The sequence below is a fragment of the Cydia pomonella genome, unplaced genomic scaffold (assembly GCF_033807575.1).
Source record: "Cydia pomonella isolate Wapato2018A unplaced genomic scaffold, ilCydPomo1 PGA_scaffold_44, whole genome shotgun sequence".
Taxonomy (NCBI): domain Eukaryota; kingdom Metazoa; phylum Arthropoda; class Insecta; order Lepidoptera; family Tortricidae; genus Cydia; species Cydia pomonella.
The window spans coordinates 16197-36565 of record NW_026907877.1 but is presented as its reverse complement, the minus strand read 5'-3'; the positions used below and the strand labels follow the sequence as shown (position 1 = coordinate 36565).

General features: G+C 41.8%; 3 protein-coding genes across 3 annotated transcripts in view; 2 read left to right on the top strand and 1 right to left on the bottom strand.

Moving 5' to 3' along the window:
- The window catches only part of LOC133534034 (E3 ubiquitin-protein ligase UBR4-like), a 65917-nt gene that overhangs the window by 44492 nt on the left and 1056 nt on the right, over positions 1–20369 (top strand). Inside the window, 10 exon segments of the mRNA XM_061873126.1 lie at positions 1005–1111; positions 2761–2921; positions 13829–13969; positions 14511–14721; positions 16041–16159; positions 16914–17123; positions 17647–17796; positions 18503–18584; positions 18875–18958; positions 18961–19011. Coding sequence (XP_061729110.1) covers positions 1005–1111; positions 2761–2921; positions 13829–13969; positions 14511–14721; positions 16041–16159; positions 16914–17123; positions 17647–17796; positions 18503–18584; positions 18875–18958; positions 18961–19011 — 1316 coding nt within the window.
- LOC133534036 (uncharacterized) lies at positions 7030–7719 on the bottom strand. The gene has a single exon (XM_061873128.1). It carries the CDS (start codon positions 7657–7659, stop codon positions 7030–7032), a length of 630 nt encoding a protein of 209 aa, XP_061729112.1. The 5' UTR covers positions 7660–7719.
- On the top strand, positions 7774–9383 carry LOC133534035 (uncharacterized). The gene is made up of 2 exons (XM_061873127.1): positions 7774–8929; positions 9298–9383. The coding sequence occupies exons 1-2, from the start codon at positions 7946–7948 to the stop codon at positions 9301–9303; spliced, it is 990 nt and encodes a 329-aa protein (XP_061729111.1). The 5' UTR covers positions 7774–7945; the 3' UTR covers positions 9304–9383.

Here is a 20369-nt window from a genome sequence, read left to right as displayed (position 1 = left end):
GTTATTAGTGTACTGTCAGGAACAGAAATAGCTGCAGTACCGGCCAATAATATATTCCCTTCATGTTTTTACGCTATATCTTTTTTGTTTGTGAGTGACTTCCACCACACTACTTTAGGTAGTTTAGAAGTATTCCTTAGTGCAAGCGATGAGAAAAATTGGTCTTACATAATGGACCCGGGTACGTCCTTAAACATGAACACAAAAGAGGTATGGGCATTGTAAATGTCATCTCGGTTTGTGTGGTAGGGCACAGCCCGATCTAGAGCAGAGCCCGACTGGGGAAGTACCTCCATCTTACAGAAAACCGCAGCCAAATAACACTAGACCCTACTCATAGTGTTGTGTTCCTGCCGGTGAGTAATTGCCAGAGCTCAACGAGGGTGCAGAGTGTTAGGGTCGGCAACGCGCATGTAACTTCTCTGGAGTTGCAGGCGTACATAGGCTACCGAGACTGCTTACCATCAGATGGGCCGTATGCTTGTTTGCCACCGACGTAGTATATAAAAAAAGTTTTTTTTCATAGATGCTTTTTAATTATAAAATATGGTCAACTTCATTTTGCTATTAGAGCTTTTTTAGTAATATGCTGAGTCTCCTATTGTAATTCACAGTATTTCATTGCAGTATTCATCATATATTTGTATAAAATAACTAGTAAAATATCAAAATGGAAATTGTATATCAAAATCCTCTAAAACCATATTTTAATTGCTCATCGTAAAAGAATAAACAATGTACTTGGAAAGTTATGCTCTAGTGCAGATAACGTATCACTTTCTCCGCACTTTTTAGAACAACAATAACCTCCAGAGCATGAGAAATGAAAAATATATATTTCGTTCCTAGCTGATATAGCTCATTTTATCTTAACTTCTGGTCTTTGGTTTCTGGTTGGTCGGTTCTGAAAGGTTTCTTTTCTTGCTAAATAGGCTATTAAAGAACTGTTATTTTTATTTTTATTTATTTTATTTTATTATGTGACATCTTCGGTGTTTTTACAGGAAAGAACTAGTCGCCTACGATAGATCTCAAAGCGAACAGCTGAAGGGAGACACGCTACCAGTATACGCTGGGCTGGTGCAAAACTATGATGGAGAACTTACCAAAGGTAAGTTTGTTCATCTAGCTAAATAATTAAAGCCAAAGACAATAAATAATAGTACCAAGTACAGAAGATTCTCTGTATAAAAAAAAACCCTGAATGGGCCTAATCGGTGCCGATTGGACCGAGCCCTTTCGAAAGGCGGAGCATGGGCGTGGCTACCGCTAGGGTTAGCAACGTTTGCACCGAGTACCGTCAACTATTATATATATAGTTCGTGTCAACCACGATGACGCGCATATTTGTCAAATATAACCTTCAAGGGGCTCCCCGCAGTTTCCATCGATTTTTGACTAGTTTTGAGTCGTTACTCCTACATTTGCACTATAGATAGAATTATAAGACAAACGGCTATCGGTTCTTCAATCTTTTATCTCCATTCTGGTCTGCCGGATTTTGAAAGAAATTAACACTTAGTTTTGAAACAATGCCTAAAAAAAACACTTTTTTTCGTTACTAGATTGCTGTGAAGGATTTTACATGTACGAAATCTACACATTTGGGTTCGTCTTTGACGTCTCTATAAACTAGTCAGAGATTTTACTCGTAATTTTATATTAATTAACACAAAAGTTATGGCCAGTAAACCAGTTTCTTGGCCTGAAACTGTTCAGCTTTGATGCCAAATATCTCGAAGATACAATATTGCTTACAGTCGTTGTTGTTATTATGATAAGCTACAAAAAACATTAGAAAACTAAGGGATTCAGATCGAAGGTCATTGGCGTTAGGGACCCCCTTAAGGCACGCGTCTTCGTGAATGACACTATCTATATTAAGTTCTTAACACAGTAATCATAACTTAACGTCTCACTAAGCACAGGCTCCTCATGCACAAGGGGGTTTGAGATAAACCCGTACTTAGTCCCCACATTTCCACAAAGCAGGTTGGGGGATTCGCACACCCACGGCTACATCTTTGAATTACTTCGCAGATGACGCGGATCCAAGCGGGTCTCCTAACAATATATGTATAAGTATGTAAAAATAATTACACTATTATATTATGTAGGTACTGTAAAATTCACCTTTAATAATAATTAACGATTCTAATATTTAATTGAGTATGTACATAAAATAACAATAAAACAAAAGCAGCTTTTTAGGCAATTTGCTGCTAATTATACTTATATTTTATATACTTACTCCATTCTATAGTACTTAGCCAATAAAGTCATCAGGGATCATAAACAATTTGTGGTCATCATTTTTGTCATGGTTTCTGCAACTAGAAATATTTGCGCATTATTGCGATAGATACAAGTGCAAGCTTGAGCGGCGTCCGTTTTGTAGCGGTGCGCGGTAACCACTACTAGACACCAGATTTGGTGCAGGCCGCTTGTACTTGTAGCGGCGCGACGGAACGCGGAGTGATTTACGCCTGCCAAAGATTATTTTGGCAGACTTTGTTTAGTAGTAAATATGTTTACGAATGGACTGTTAGATGTAAAAACAATTTTGTTAATTTTATGAAAGTATCATTTAAGCCACGTACATATTTGCGATAGTTCCATTGGCGATTATGTATGTAAGACCACGTGGGTTTGCACCCAAAAATTAAATTCGCTCCCACGCGGCTATTCGTCGTGGTTGCAACTGCAAGTAAGTTTAGGTCACAAGTTCGCAACAGGTCCTCAACGATTTTGTTTTCACAGAATCAGGCGGCGGCTGCTACGGCTGCTCCCTGGCCTGCGCCGAGCACTGCCTGACGCTGCTGCGCGCGCTCGCCTCGCAGCCCGAGCACCGCGCGCGCCTCTGCCGCTTCGGGCTCGTGCAGGAGCTGGTGCAGCACAACCTGCACCGCGGCACTCCGCAGGTACAGTGTTACAGCTGCTGCGGCTGTCACAACTGTTACAAGTGCGAATAACCCTACTTCGCCGCAGCACAATCGATAACCCGTTCAGCAGTATTTATATACATGTTTTTACATGCCGGATAAATACTGAAATTACAGCTCGATTGCCCATATATATTAAACCGAGCATTTGATACAAAAGCAAGATTATTGGTATGGAGGTTTGAGGAAGGAGGTTGTAATCTCTTATGGAAGAACTGTTGTTAAAGTGTCCAGCTGGCAGCTCTAAATAGGGACCGTGCGCGTTGGAGGGTCTGCCATCTTGTGGCCTGAATCGGAACCATAAACATGCACATTTACACGTCACGTGTTTTCTTGTGCATAGTAGGTTCTGCCATCTTGTGGGCTACATCGGAACAATAAACATCACATATACGCCTCGCGCCAAAAATCTGACGGCTCCTGTGCTGCCCCCTATAGTTCATGCACGCTCCCTATAATAGTTCGAAAAGTCTTCGGTGGAACTAGGTTAGCACAAGAAATGACATTAACTTAGACGTTATTGACAGAGTGAGCTGCGCTGTCAGTGATTTGAATTTTTTTATCAAAGTCCTTAATTTGTTCGCGATGTATGTTGGCGCCACTTATTTAAGATTTTTTGACGAACACTTCATACACATAGATTGTTCTCCTTACCTCTACCCTCCAAAACGATTAGGTAGTAAATTTATTTATTTATTTATTTATTTAAACCTTTGGGAAACAAACAGGCAAAAACAACACATATAGTTAATCAGATTACACATTCATAAGCCAAACAGTTTCCACTAATGAATAATAACAATTATGTTGCTCAGAAATTAACATTAATATTAAAACATGCAAAACTCAAATAACACTAACTGTTGAAAACAATATTAACAAATTGGCAAGTATGCTGAAATATACTAACTAATCAATATTATTATTAGCTGTACATTTTATTGCAGAAACAAACTGCTGTAATGATAAATGGAATATATCAATATCAGAAAATTTTTCATTATAAGTTCTACACGCTCTAGCTAAGAACTTATTTCTTGCATATGTAGTACGACCAAAGTTAATTGCAAATAGGCTTGTGGAGCGAGTTCGCCGATCAGGACATCTAATTGAAATGTTAGACAAAAGATTGGGAGAATCAATAAGGCCATGTATGATTTTGAACAAAAATATCTGATCTCGAATTTCTCTACGGGTTTGAAGAGAGAAATTGTCAGGGCAAAAAGATTTAAATTTATATTTCATTGTTCTGATAAATTTGTTCTGAATTTTTTCAATTGTGTTAATGTGAACATTGAAATGAGGATTCCAGACTGTAGTAGCGTATTCTAAGTTGGACCTAACAAATGCGTTAAAGAGAAGTTGCAGAGTCTTCGGGTTTGTAAAATCCCTGCTTTGTCGGAAAATGAATCCCAACATTCTGTATGCTTTTGCTGAAATTTTGTCAATATGTGAAATAAATTGTAGTTCGCTATCAAGATTTAACCCTAGGTCTTTCACTTCAGACACAACCCTTAAATTTTTGTTGTTTAATGAATAATTATACTCTATCTTATTGCGTTTTCTTGTAAATGTAATGGCACAACATTTTTCGACATTCAAGTACAGTTCATTCATAGAACAATAACAACTCAGTCTATCAAGGTCAGCTTGAAGTTTCATACAATCGTCACTTGATTTAATAATGGTGTATATTTTAGTATCGTCGGCATATAATAATAAGTCAGAAAATTTGAAACAATCAACGACGTCATTAATGTAAATGTTGAATAATAATGGACCCAAATGGGATCCCTGAGGTACGCCTGAAGATACGGGAACAAAACTAGAAGTGTATCCCTTTATAGCAACTGCTTGCGTTCTGTCACGCAGGTATGAAGTAAGCCATCTTAAAAGATTCCCGTGAATTCCAAAAGTTTGTAATTTATGAATGAGCAGAGAATGTGAAATTTTATCGAATGCTTTGGAGTAGTCGGTATAAATAACATCTACCTGATAGCCCTTATCCATTGCATTCATCGCATAATCAATCAACTGACATAAATTGGACTCAGTGGAACGCCTATTGATAAACCCATGTTGCTGATTTACCAATTGCGGTCGGACTGCGTAAAACAGAGTGTCGTAAATAATTTTTTCGAACAGTTTAGGAATAACCGACAACTTTGAGATACCCCGATAGTTCTTAATATCATGTTTATTGCCACTTTTATAAATTGGAACAACAATCGATCTCTTCCAACAACATGGCAATGTCCCAGTTCTTAAAGAAAGATTGAATAGTAGGCATATGGGGAAAGCTAACCTAGCACGACAGTTCTTTAAAAATATTGGATGTATTCCATCTGGTCCACAGCCTTTAGAAGTCACTAATTCCCCAAGGTAGCTTTCAACTAGACAGGTAGTGATATTAACATTATTTACAAGGCAATTTGAGAAGGCAGTGTCATTTAACAATGGAGTAGATTGGAAAGGTGGCTGAGAGGTAGCATTTTTTACGAAAACTGACTGAAAATAGGTATTAAATAGATCAGCGACTTCTTTGCCGCTATTACCAACACTGTTGCCCAAGAAAACTGTGTTCGGAATCCCGTTAACATTCGTTTTAGACTTTAAAAATGACCAAAAAGATTTTGAGTTATAACGAATGTTGTTTTCAGTACGTGAGATAAATAATTTATAGCATGAACTTTCCATAGATTTAATTTTTGCCCGTAGTTTTGAAAATGCTATGTAATCCGCGATTCGTCCATAAATTTTCCATTTTTTATGAGTCTTCGTTTTATTCTTAATCATTTTTATTAAAGGTCGGGAGTACCAGACCGGAAATTTATCATGGCTTGAATTTATTATTTTAGTGGGGATTAGATCATCTATAATACGGTTAAGAATATCATAAAAAGTATCGACAGCATTTTCTATACTATGTTGTGGAAGACAAAGTTCCCAATCCACTTTATCCAATTCTGCGTTTACAATGTCGTAGTCAGCTGCGAAGAAACGCCGTACTATACGACCCGCAGGTTTAAGTAATTATCAGTCGACCCTATACAAGTCTTCACACAAAAGACCGGGTGATGATAGTCTATAGGAACCAAGGCTTCAACGTTTGATACACTACAGTCAATATTTGATAAAACTAAATCTAATTGTCTATCATTCTGATTGGGAATGTTATTGAATTGATACCAGTCGGTAAAACACATAAAAGCAGACAACTGAGACGTTAAAATATCATAATTTGGAATCTCCAACTTAAACTTCTTTTGGTTAGGATCATTGGGTATCCAGGAGGCTCCCGGTATGTTAAAATCACCTAAAACTATGAAATAATCGTTAGGACAGTCAGTGTAAATGTTAGATAAAAATTCAAATAACGATGATTGGGACTCTATCTGGAATTTACTATGAGGAAAGTAACAATTTAACAACCTTATTTTTTCCCAGTAGGTCCTTGAGAGATAGGTACATCAATCCAGGTGACGTCAGCGTCAAGTAGATCGACGAATGGGTGAAGTTCGCGTAATTCAGCTCTAAACTTACGATGCACAGCTATAAGCGTACCTCCTCCCCGCGTCATACCTACTCGCTCATAATCACGGTCAGTTCGGTAAACCGAGTATCGGGAATCAAAAAGTTCAGAGTCAAATATTCCAGGCAGGAGCCAGGTTTCCGTAATACAAACAAAATCGTAATCAAATCTTAAAACATTGCGAAGAAATTCAATTGTTTTTGACCTTAAGCCCCTTGCATTTTGGTAATAAATACTAATATTACCGTCCGTTATGTAAAGGTAAAATTAATAATTCAATGTTTCTGAATTTGGATCTCAGAACAAAACGTATTTTAATCGCAAGCAAATCTCCTGTATCATGAATAAAATGTAATAATATGCAAGAAATAATGTACTTTGGTAGATAGAAAATAAATATTCCATGATATAATTTATAGCAAGAATGACGGCCAAGATATAATTTGTTTCTGCAAATATTATTATCACAAACGTACAATTTATGTAATAAAACACAGAGGTAAAGGTTTTCAATAAAGAATTGTAAAGTAGCTGCAATTGCGGAAGTTGTAACGCCTATGTCATTTTGTTTAAAGCCTCTTCCGAACCAATATACAAAACCGGGGATTTTTCATCGCGACGAACCATGACTGTGCAGTTGCGAACCCAGCAAAATTGATATTTTTTCTGTTTGGCTCGTTGTTTCGCCTCTTTAAGTAGATATTTATTGTGAGCCGAGAGATGGTCATTAACATATATTCGGTTTAGGCTGGTGCTGTATCCTAAGTCGGAAGCTTTTAAATTCCTCAATTTTCGGAGTGACGCCATGAAGTCGTCTTTCTTATAGCGAGCTTGCATCTTAACAATAATGGGTTTCGGTAAGGCGCCGTCCGAGTCGTTCCTCACAGCAACACGCGTAACGAAGTCTATGTCGGTATTCGTATTTAGCGAGTATCCACTTAGGTCCGCTAACGACTTCAGAATGTTGAACAAGTTTTCTCCCTTTGTTTCCGGCACGCCATTAATTTGTATGTTAGATCGCCGAACCCACTGTTCATTTCTTCGAGAGTCGTTAATAACATCGCTTATTGCCTTTTTTACGTCATCCAATTCAGCTTTGCACTCTTCCAGTGCGCTGACCCGAGACTCAATCGTGCTCATTCTGCCGGCCAAGTCAGTCAATTTGGAGTCGATACTGCTCCTCATCTCAGCAATGTCACTCTTAACTTGGGACAAATCCGATTGTATTGCCTGGATAGCCGAGAATTGAGTCTGTAACGCTGACACTTTCGTTAAAATATCATGTGGTATATATTTGGTATATGTATAGATATGGAGGGTAGAACCAGTCTTGCAATAAATGATATTCTGAACGCACGCCTATTATTTGTCACTGGCGAACGAGGCGTGGTTTTGTTACTTTATTTTAGTAAATACGTGCTTAAATCAAGTATTATCCAGTGTACGTGTGATATAGGTAGTGTTAAAAACAATGGGCGTCGGAAAAATACCAGAGTTCGACGTGAAAACGGGAAATTGGACTATGTACTGTGAGAGGTTAGAAATGTATTTCCTCGCGAACGATATTAAGGATGAAGTGAAGTTACCAACACTAATCGCCGTAATGGGAGAAGATGCATATCACTTGTTATCTACGTTAGCAAGCCCCAGCCAACCTTCATCTTTGACCTTCACTAGCGCGGTGACACTGCTCAAAAATCACTTACAACCGAAACCCTCCATCTTGGCCGAGCGCTACAGATTTCGGCAGCGGCGCCAGGCAGAGGGAGAAAGTGTAGCCGAGTATGTGGCGGAACTGAAGAAGCTAGCAAAAACATGCGATTTTGGGTCGTCTTTAGAAGAAAATCTCCGCGACCAACTTGTTTGCGGCATTGTAAGTGAGTCGACGCGGCAACGATTGTTCGCGGAGGACGGCATCGGCTACGCGAGGGCGGTCAGTTTGGCTACGACATTGGAGGCGGCAGAAAAGAATGCAGTCGCGGTAGATCGAGACGCTAATAATGTTAACACGGGTGTAAATAAACTGGAAGCGAACCATAAATGTATGGCGTGCGGGGAGATTGGGCATAAAACGGAAGGTTGTAAATATAAAAACTTTGAATGTAGTTGGTGTAAAAATTTAGGCCACTTAAGAAGGATGTGCCCTGAGAAAAATGCAAGACTCGGAGTGACGGGAACGGCGGGTAGCCAGTCACAATCACGCGGAGACGGCGTGACCTATAACGGTAGCGGAGCACGCGGGAACCGATCATCTGGAAGAGGCGGTAGCGGGCGCGGGCGCGGACGCGGAGGTCGCTCGGGCCGCCGGGGCACAAACAACTATTGGGTGCACGCGCACCAGGGATTAGCTGACGTGGCGAGCGATCACGGCGGGTATGCGTCGGCGCTGGACAATAGTGATTTGGATGATGACAACGAACCTATGTACCAAATGTCATTAAGCAAATATAAACCGGTATGTATAACGATGTTTGTTCAGAATCAGTTGCTAAATATGGAAATTGATACCGGAGCCGCCTTATCATGTATTACCCTAGATACTTATTATAAATGTTTTAGTGATTTACCGTTACGGTCCTGTCGTTTAAATTTAACACTATACAATAAAACTGTGATTCAACCGGAGGGTTATGTACGAGTCGAAGTAAGGTACAAAGGAATTACCAAAATATTAGATTTGTATGTTATAGACCAGGGTATCACGACACTTTTAGGTCGACAGTGGCTTGCAGAGTTAGGTATAGGTGTTCCCGCTCCCAGGATTTGTAATATAGACTCAGAAAAAGTAAACAAATCTAATACTCTGAATGAAATCCTTTCCAGGCATGAGTCATTGTTTGACGGCACCCTGGGGCGGTACACGGGCGGCACGGTGCGGCTGCATGTACGTCCGGGCGCCGGCCCGGTGTGTTGCCGCGCGCGCCCGGTCCCGTTCGCGCTGCGGCCGCGAGTTGACGCTGAGCTTGACGCCATGCTCGAGGCGGGCGTCATCCGGCCCATCAGCCGTTCCGACTGGGCCACTCCTCTGGTGATTGCTCGTAAGGGGGACGGCGGAATACGACTGTGTGCGGACTATAAGGTGACCCTTAATCCTAACTTATTGGTCGATAGGTACCCGGTTCCAAAGGTCGACGACCTTTTTAGCACACTCAGTGGACATAAGTTTTTCACTAAATTAGACTTATCACAAGCTTATAATCAACTTGTTCTGGATGAGGCGTCCACGGAGTATACAGTAATAAATACACATAAGGGGTTATACAAATACACTCGTTTAGTTTATGGGCTGGCGTCTAGCCCAGGTATTTTTCAAAAGTTTATGGAAGATCTATTTAAAGGGGTACCGGACGTAGTAATTTTTTACGATGATATATTAATAAAAAGTAAGGACATACGTAGTCATCTTCAAACGATCGAGCAAGTGCTAAGTATATTAGAGTCAAATGGCCTAAAAATTAAAAAAAGTAAATGTGACTTTTTGACTAAGAAAGTTGAATATTTAGGTTTTGTTCTGGATAAGGAAGGTTTAAGGGTAAACCCGGATAAAATTAAACCTATAATCGACATGGCCCCACCGCAAAATAATCACCAATTAAAATCTTTATTAGGTATAATAAATTTTTACGGGAAATTTATAAAAAACTTAGCGTCCCGTTTAACACCACTATATAGCTTATTAAAAAAAGGCAAACATTATCATTGGGGAAAGGAACAGAATGAGGCATTCCTTCAGGTAAAAAAAGATCTTTGTGGAGCGGAGGTATTGGTTCATTTTGACATGTCACGAGTTAGCGTGGTAACATGTGACGCGTCATCGCGAGGCCTTGGGGTAGTCTTGGCACAACGTGCTCCCGATGGCTCCGAGCGCCCCGTCGCCTACGCGTCACGTGCTCTTACTTCCGCGGAAATGCATTACAGTCAAATTCACAAAGAGGCTTTAGCCATAGTTTTTGCCACAGATAAGTTTCATCAGTATTTATTTGGTAGAAAATTCATACTTCGCACGGATCATAAACCTTTAGTAAGCATTTTTGGACCAAATGTTGGTATACCAACTACGGCAGCAAGTCGGCTTCAGAGGTGGGCGATTAAGTTATCAGCTTATGACTTTAACATAGAATATGTGAATACCGATAAAAATACCGCGGATGCCCTATCGCGTTTAATTAATTCTCACAAGGACGAATCAATCGCCACGGAAGAAGTGTTGCCTGAACAGACGTACTTACATTTCGCGTCCGAGGCCCTTTTATTAGACTATAAGGTACTAAAAAAGGAAACTGCTTCAGATCCGATTCTTAGCCGAGTTTTGAGTTACATCGCGGACGGGTGGCCTAGCGACGTAGATATAAAAGAACTTAAGCCATACTTTAATAGACGGAAAGAGATATATAGCGAACTAGGTTGTGTCATGTGGGGACACAGAGTAGTTATTCCGATATCTTGTCAATCCAAGGTAATAAAAGAGTTGCACGACACACACATGGGAGTTGTCAAAACAAAGGCGTTGGCACGGAGCTATGTGTGGTGGCCGGGAGTGGACGAGGCGGTAGAGGCGGCGTGCGGCAGCTGCGAGGTGTGCGCCAGCGTGGCGAGCGCGCCGCCCGGCCACGCTCCGAGTCCCTGGCCATGGCCCAATCGCCCGTGGGCAAGATTACATTGTGATTTTTTAGGACCCATATTAGGGAATACTTATTTAATTGTAGTAGATGCCGGTTCTAAGTGGATTGAGGCCATTCGTATGAAAACAACTACCGCTGGGGCAGTAATTTCAGAGTTAAGGCCAATGTGGGCGAGATTTGGCCTACCACAACAGGTAGTTACTGATAATGGCCCTCCTTTTGCTAGTGCAGAATTTGAATCTTTTTTGTCAAGAAATAAAATCGATCATTTATTTTCAGCGCCTTACCACCCCGCGTCTAACGGTGCCGCCGAGAATAGCGTCAAAATCTGCAAACGGGCAATCCAAAAAGCTATTAAACAAAAAGTAGATATAGATATGGCTTTAAACAGGTTTTTATTATCGTATAGAAATACCGAGCATTACACTACAGGTGAAAGTCCGGCCAGAATCTTACAGGGAAGGAATTTACGTATGCGCTTAGATAATTTAAAACCAAATCGTTTAGACCGTGTAAACGAACGTCAAAAGCAGGATAACGCGGAGCGAGGGCTGCAAGGGCGCGCATTCGCACGCGGCGACGAAGTGTGGTGTCGCGACTACCGCTCCTCCGACCGCTGGGTCCCGGGAAAGGTCTCAGACATTCTAGGTAATACAGACTATAAAGTATGGTGTGATAAGGGAACCGAGGTACATAGGCACATCGACCAACTAAGGCGTAGGGTCCCAAGGGATACGGGTGAAGTACGTACACAGCCTAGATCATCCGTCCGTCGTAGAAACAGCTCCTTAATTGTTCCGCAAGTGGAGCCGGAACCAGAGGAACGACCAGTCGAGCCGATTAGAGCTAGCGCGAGCGAGGGTGTGAAAAAAGTAGCTTCCCCACAGGCTGCCGCCGTGGACCAGCCCCAGGTTGCAACCGATAAGGTTGATAACACTTGTCCACCTAGAAGGGTACCTAAACCTCCTTTACGTTTCGGATTTGATGAATATTTTTAGAGTTAATTACCACCTACCCTATGTACTTATGATTGTGTCAATTGTTAGCTACATAGGAAAGGTAAGGTTCTAGTATTCGACACTGCTTACTTGTTTATCCCTTTAATCTAAATTATGGTTATAGACTGGCCAGCATAGAGTAAATTAATGTAAATCATTAGCATGCCAAACATTCGCATGTTACCCTAATTAGCTATAAATATTATGATATAATTGTATTCCTAAAATAAACATTTCATCATTTGAATGTTACTTACTTATAGATTATTCTTAACTTGTAAATTAAGATTGTGTGCGTTAGATAGTGTCACTGAACATACCCATCAAGACATATCTAAATATGTATATTCACGTATTATCACAGTTGTTTAGAATTAAGAACCAAATAGTATTAAGTTACTTAAGTAACGATTAAGGGTGGAGGTGTTGGTATATATTTGGTATATGTATAGATATGGAGGGTAGAACCAGTCTTGCAATAAATGATATTCTGAACGCACGCCTATTTAATAACGCTTCAGGACCAGATGTTAAAAGTGAGCTGCCATTTCCAGATATATTATTATGATGATACGAATTCGGCGGCGTCACTAACACATTGCAGTTGTCCGTTCCAACTGTGAAGTTGGGCCTGTCTGTAACGTGTGAATCATCCAACGACATGACAGAGTCGTCAAAAGCTGCTTTAGATTGATCTCTTGGAACGGGGGTGTTGTCATTTCTCCGACGCCGCGTGTTGACCGATGAACAAAACGAACATAACCACGATTGTCTCTTGTTAAAAGTTTGCTCTAAAGTTAAGTCTAAGCAAGTCAAATGGTAAAGACCACTGCATGCCGTACACTTCAAAAAGTCATTATTATTGATCGGAAGATCACAGGATTGACACGACGACATTTTGTAAATATGAGTTCTATTTGCTTGTAACTAAGGTTCAATATCACAGCGCGTCACTCAAACCGATAACGACTTGAACTTGTATCGCAATTTCGCGCCGCCTCGCTCAAGCTCTCGTAGCGCAGCGGTAAAGACGGCGACACGGACGCAGGGGGCCGGGAGATCAAATCCGCACGAAAAATACAAAAAGTTGAAAAAAAATTTACACTGCACTCCGGCACCAAACCTCGTTCACAGTCGACTACGTCACTCGATTCACTCGCACTTTAAAGCGGGAGGTCCGACACTTATCAATATGGCCGACAGGCCAAGTTCAACTTCTCCCAAGCAAGACAAGGAGGTACCGAGAAGCGAAAACTTCCATACTGCATCGAGGAATATAAATAAATTTAAATTTGGAACTGTACAACAAATCAACAAACACACGTCCACTCTGAGCAACGGTGCGACGCAGAAAAAAGGCGACTTTGGCGACTCAACCTGTCATATAAGAATCTGGAATATGCTCGTAAGATCATAGCTTAACCCTTTTCCAGGCAGCACCAATCTACAAGGTTTTCCCAAAAAATCCAAATATATTCCAATTAATCCAGGTTTGATGATTCATTTGAAGACAAGTAACATTTCCTGAAAGTGTAAGCTAATTTGAACCTTAAATCGGAATGCTTAAGTTGAAATTCTAATGGCGCGTATGTGGTCGATAAATGCTTGGAAAAGGGTTAAATGTAACTGATTAGTGATAAGTCTTTCTACTCATATCATTCATTGAATATGGTGCCAAAATTGCGAATTATCCTTCCTTTGCCATCTTAACCCTGTATTCCTGTATTGGTACAGTGCCAAGAGGAAGTGCGCTCGCTGATCTGCCTGGTGACCCGCGACAACCTGCCGGCCACAGAGTCGCTCTGCAGCCTGCTGTCGCAACGGATCACGCTCTCGCTCATGGGACACGCCGCTTCGCAGGACCTCAACAACTCGGTGAGTTTTGCTATTATGGGCGTAGGCAGGTAAAGGCAGGGGGGGTCAGCTGCCCCACCTGGTGCTCAAATTTTACATACAATGTATGCCCCTCTGCGGCGTCTGATCCCCCCTCCTCCCCTAGGCCTCCGGCGATATCGACTTGGCCCCTCCCCTAGTTCACTGGCTGGCTACGCCCTTGTTTGCTATGACAGAAAACTGCTTACCAACTTGGTGTCTTTTATTTATTGGACCCTTGATTTGACGCATCTTTAGACAATCTTATTGTCCCCAATCACTCTGATTGATTTGCTGACTCTTTTAGCAAGTTTTTAGGAATGTATGTGATGGACAAAGTGCCAAAAATATCTATGCACTACCTTAATGTATAGGAAATAAGGTCATGTATGCATATTTTTGGCGCTTTGTCCCTATAGATATTTTCAGACGTGACTGTAACTGTTTATCGGGTAGATCTATCAAATTTCACCTAGCATTCTGTTTACTTTGGTGGTGTTTCTGCCTAATAAAAATGACATTCTAACTTATCTCGTTATTTCAGGTGCGACCTCTAGTGCTGCTCCTAGGCTCCCTAGTGAAGGTCCAAGACGGCGTGGAATGCTGGGAGGTCCGGCTGCGCTGCGTGGTCCGCCTGTGGGTGTGGTGCTGCCCGCAGCTCACCGAGGTGGCCGGGCTGCCGTCCGCCGCCAGCGTGATCCTCAAGCCGGAGGCCCTAGCCGGCATACCGGGCATCAACACATCGTCACCCAACTGTAAGATCCGTTAGTTTCCCATAGGGCTTAAATTCACCAGACCAATTTTGGATATAAAAAAGGTTTGCGTTATGAGATGATGCCACTGCAACAGGCGAAGACTGAATATCAAATCAAATATTATTATTTTAGGTTACTAAAAACCTGGTTTTACCGTGTCATTTAGAGCAAAATGATCACTGATAGGTAAGAGCAATATCCCAAATAAACACAAACTGAAGTTAATAATAACAGTGTAATAGAAACACTAAAACAAAAACTCATGATAGAGAAATACTTAGCAAGCTTGTGTCGCTTTCAGTACGGGCTAAACGAAGGCCAGTGACATCATAACAGCGATTTGACCTCCGTATGTTGAGTTAAATTTAATGGTTCCGGAGAAATCCATACTGAACGCTACACTCTGTATGTCGACAACGAGTTTTCATCTCACCTCATTGGAAAGTTCACCTTTCATAGGCTGATAGCCGGGTGGGAAATGTAATTACTACTAGGGTGGAAAGTATTTTTTTTTATTTGTACGTCGAGCAGTGGCTAACAGCCATAATAATATAATATATAATTCTGCGGTTCCTCTCTCTGCAGTCCTGACCACCGGCAGCTTGGGCCCTGCCCCGCTGTTGGCGGCACCCTAGGTTAGGTTTTTTACAATGTGTTTATATGTGTTTTGTATTTTTTTTTTTTGTGTTTTTATATTTTACTTTTATATCCATATTGTAAAAAACCTCAGTCTAAGAAGTAAGAGAAATAAAGGAATATATAATAATAATTCAGCCTATATACGTCCCACTGCTGGGCACAGGCCTCCTCTCATGCGCGAGAGGCTCTGGCTATAGTCCCCACGCTAGCCCAATGCGGATTTGGGACTTCACGTACACCTTTGAAATATTTGACCATAAGTAATAAATCAATATAAAATCACGATGAATGCTTAAAACATTATCATTTCACATTACATTCGTTCATTCAGTTTAACTCTTTTTTAAGGCGCGTATACATTAAGGCCGTTTCAGATACATCCCAATTTAAGATCGGATTGTCTATGGTTTTAGATTTTTTCCGATCAAAATGTAAATGGCGCCAATTCCTACAGTTATAACTCATAACCCACCATTTCTTATTTGTGTTTGACTTTCCTCATAGTCGAAATAAAAAGTAGAGTGTTTAACTCGGGTAAAAATAACCATATCACCTTCGTTCGAGCGCCAAAATACCTCGGGTGATATGGTTCACTTTCCACCCTTGGTTAACAATCTACTATTGTATTATTTCTGCAAAATCTTGGCATAACCCAACTAACGTATAATTTCTTGTCACAGCGCATCAATTCGCCCTGCAGCAAGTCGCGCTCCCATGCTTATGCTACATGCAGCAGCTGATGGCGCCCGTGCCGCCCGTCGTGTCCGCCAACGGCCACGCCGATCCCAAGGAGGCCAAGGTACTCGTACGAATAGCAAAGATATATAGTCATATTTTTTTCGTATACTATCTGGTTTTATATTACTTCTTTTGCTGTCAAATATTCCTTTGTAGGTATGTAGAAAAGTAACGCTTTACGTCGCCGAATATATATCGATATAATTTAGGTAAAGTCGATAAATGAGAAGTCACTATGATTGAAATGTCACGATAATTTGTGTAAGAGTAGTAGCATAGGATTCTCGACTTGTGTCTATTTTCATATCAACTCACAATCCTGCACCAAACTGTTTCTGTTTAGCCCATTGGTTGACTGGTAGAAAATGCCTCAAGGCGTTAAGTCAGACCACATGTAAATGACGCATTTTTGTAAGTTGCTGTTGAATTTTTATAAACTACGTCAGTGGCAAAAAAGCGTACGGCCCGCCTGATGGTAAGCAGTCTCCGTAGCATATGAACGCCTGCAATTCCAGAGCTGTTACTTGCGCGTTGCCGACTCTAACACCCCGCACTTTCATTGAGATCCTGCAACCTTACTCACCGACAGGAACAACACTAGAGGGTCTAGTGTTATTCGACTGCGGTTTTCTGTAAGGTGGAGGTACTTCCCCAGTCGGGCTCTGCTCTAGATCTGGAATGACATCCGCTGTACCCTACCACACTAAGCGAGATGACATTCACAATGCCCGTACCTCTCTTTTCGACGTAGTTTAAGAACATACCCGGGTCAAAATAATGTTGAATAAATATTAAAGCTATTTCACATTGAACAGCCGGAGACCGCTGCGGTGTCGTCGTCGGCCGCGCCGGGCGCCCTCGCCGCGTCGACCGGCAGCGTGGTGGTGGACCTGGCGGGCTGGCTGGCCGGCGACGTGACGCACAAGGACTGGCAGCGGCTGGTGGCGCCGCCCGCCGACAGCGTGCAGGGCCCGCCGCGCGCCGCCTACGTCGCGCACAAGTACGTGGCGCGCTGGAGGGAGAAGGTAAACATTTTATTATTATGTGGTTCACTTTCGAATGGATCCTTTGGCAGGAAAGCAATGCATGCTTTACAAAACTATTCTTAAGAGTTTGAAATATCAAAATTACTTGAAATTTTTTAAACAGTGGTATACTGTAACACTTTAAACTTCGCGTTTTGTACAGATATTTAGTGTCATTAACGGAAGGTAAAATAATGAAAATTGCGTTAGACCCGTTGCAATGACATTAAATATAAGGTGTAACGGTCCGTTTTACAGACGCTTACCTATGATCAATTCCAATTGCGATTCTTAACACGGAGTTTTAGTAACAACTTGGCCACAACTCGCAGAGCCGAGGCGACTGATCATGAATCGAAATGTGACAACGCGATCTGATTTCTTATTCAGTCGGACCGCTCGCCTATGCCTACCGGACAACTATATTGCTTTAATGGACGTGTTCTACTCTTCGCGGGATTTACGGCGTGTTTCTAATCCAATATTCAATCTAGTATATTACATTTTTTTTTTGTTTCCGTAGATGTTGCTCTCGCACGGCATGCGCCCGCTGGCGCTCGAGGACGGCGGCTGGCTGCGGCCCGTCATGTTCGAGCCGAGCTCGCGCATCGCGCGCGACACGGCCTGCCAGATGGTCAAGTCGCTGTGCGACTCGTACGAGCGCAGCAAGGCTGTGAGTGTAATAAACTGTATTCGCTAGCGAAGACAATTTAAAATAGAGGTGTATTGTCAAAGAAAACTTTAAAGCGACATAAATTTACTGCCATCTTTGGACACATCATTAAAACTTAGAAAACCATTTGACTTTATTAGTTCAAACAACATTCCGTAAGATTACGCGTGTTTGTCACAGTCATCCTCCACCGACTTCGTACCTTGCCAATAAAATTATCCACGCCAGATACTAGAGATAGAATAACTTGTTGACCTATTAGTTCTATTTCTCATGTCACACACATGTCTGTATGTATGTTCGCGATAAACTCAAATACTGTACGAATTTTCATGCGGTTTTCATCTGTCAATAGAGTGATTCTTGAGGATGGTTTAGGTGTATCATGTGTTAAGGTTTTGCGTAACCCTTGCGTTTTGTGGCTAGTTAGATGTAAATACTGTTTCGCGTTTTATAGTCTTTATAATACACTAACCCCCTTATTCATAAACGTGTACTAAAGTTACGATGCTGCTAATAATTGTTTGTCCCTTTCCATCATACCAGTACGTCGGAAAGGGACAAATGATTATTAGCGGCATCGTAACTTTAGTACACGATTATGAATAAGGGGGTAAGTGTTAAAAGCTACTTATTCGACACAACATTTAGTAAAATGACACATGAAAAAGGATCAGAATCTGATATCATTACTGCCACTGCACAGGTACTGATCCTGTTAACCAGCTTCCTGCCAGAAGTCGGCGCCGCTGGCGAGGCCAGTGAACAGTTCCTTCAACTGTACCAAAGTAAGTTCTACTGTCACCCTAGCTACCACCACCACCACCGTATTGACCGCCGTCCGGCTGGCGACGAGAAAGCATCTAGCGATCAACTATTTTCACGCGCAAGAAACGCACATGTTGGTAAACAAAACAGATGCATTTCTCACTCGCCGCCGGTCGGGTGGCTGTCAGATGCCACTAAATATCTAGAAATTATTGTTGTTCTTCATATTTAATACCTTTTCTTTGCTCCTCGAAATATATGTCCTGATCAGTCCAATATTATTGACATATTAATCTCATACCGTGTTCAGGTCTCGCATCCGAAGCGCCGTGGAAGCAGTTCCTGGCGCTGCGCGGCGTGCTGCAGCAGATCGCGGACCTTATGACCAAGGAGATCACCAGCTACATCGGCTGGAGGAAACCACACTCACATCTGACTTGGCTCAAGGTCAGTGCACTTTCGTCCGTTGGCACTAGCAGAGAGCTGAAAACTCACAAGGATTTAAACAGCTGTAAATTCGTTCTAGAAAAATCCTTTTGGGGTAGTCTAGGTGGCCTGATCGAAACTCTGTAGTCAGCGCTCTGACTTCCGTTGAAGTGTGTATACTTTCCAGAAGATTATTTCTAAGACTCTTCTTCGTAAGATTTTTCATTCGATTGTCAAAAAAGAACGACACGTTTTTGCGTGCCCTATTGTGAAACAGTACCTGTTACAATTCCGTGGTTTTTTTAATTGTACCTATGTAAGTTTCTAGTCTATATACTATACATCGTAAATACCAACTGCACGCTAGCAGTTAACGATCTACTGGCCAATGGTTCCCGAACATCGCGTTCGCCTTTGCCTGATCTGCAAACCCCTTTAGAAGGTCTTCATATTCATTGCGGATCTGCTGCTCGTCTCGCTCACACATTGGAACGAGGTGCTGATCCGCATCAGTGTGATGTGGCGGTTAATCCAAATGGTATAATCCACACCCAAGTTATGAGGGTTCAAAATAATGACGAAGCGCTTCGAGAAAAGTTAGCCCTTGCGCTTCGCTTTGCTCGTCTTGGCGGGGGCACTACCGGGCCCCTAGATGGAAAACCCAATAAGAACGGTCAAGCGTGAGTCGATATTAAGAAAAAATGTAATAAAAATGTGTAACTTTAGAACCCTGAGGGAGAGAGTCTTACTCGTACATATACTTGGCCGGTTTTCATTTTTAATTTAAACTGTTTCTCTTTATAAGTGATTTTCACTTGTAAATGCTGGAAATCCGAGTGTGTTTTTATTACTGTCATGGAAAGTGTGTTTTGAAACTGATCCTATTCACTTTAAACGTCTCTGTACACTCATGTTCTGTTAAAGCTGGGAAGTCAGTAATTTCTCTAAAATTTTGGGCTTGTTTTTACTGCCATCGTCCATCGGGGTCACACTGCTTCCCAGTCCGCGGAAAAGTCTAAGCACGCAAAGTACTCCGCGTTGGAATCTGCGTATGACTTCGCGCAGGTGGCTATTGAGACAGCGGGGCCTTGGAGTTTAAAGGCTCGCTCCTTTTGCAAGGAGTTAGGGTGTCGCTTGCGAGAGGGGCTGCGATCCTCGCTCTGGGTCGTATCTGGTTCAGCAGGTCTCCATTGCGGTTCAGCGAGGAAACGCGGCGGGAATAATGGGGACCTTTAAGCCAGGTACGATCCAGGGAGGGTTTTTGTAGACTTAGTTTTATAGGTTGTAGTTTGTGTTATTTTATTTATATTCAATTATAAGCGCTGGTGGCCTAGCGGTAAGAGCGTGCGACTTGCAATCCGGAGGTCGCGGGTTCAAAC

What these genes read in the sequence shown, in the direction of transcription:
- LOC133534036 (XM_061873128.1), bottom strand. Translation starts at nt 7,659, where the DNA reads ATGAGGAGCAGTATCGACTCCAAATTGACTGACTTGGCCGGCAGAATG.
- LOC133534035 (XM_061873127.1), top strand. Translation starts at nt 7,946, where the DNA reads ATGGGCGTCGGAAAAATACCAGAGTTCGACGTGAAAACGGGAAATTGG.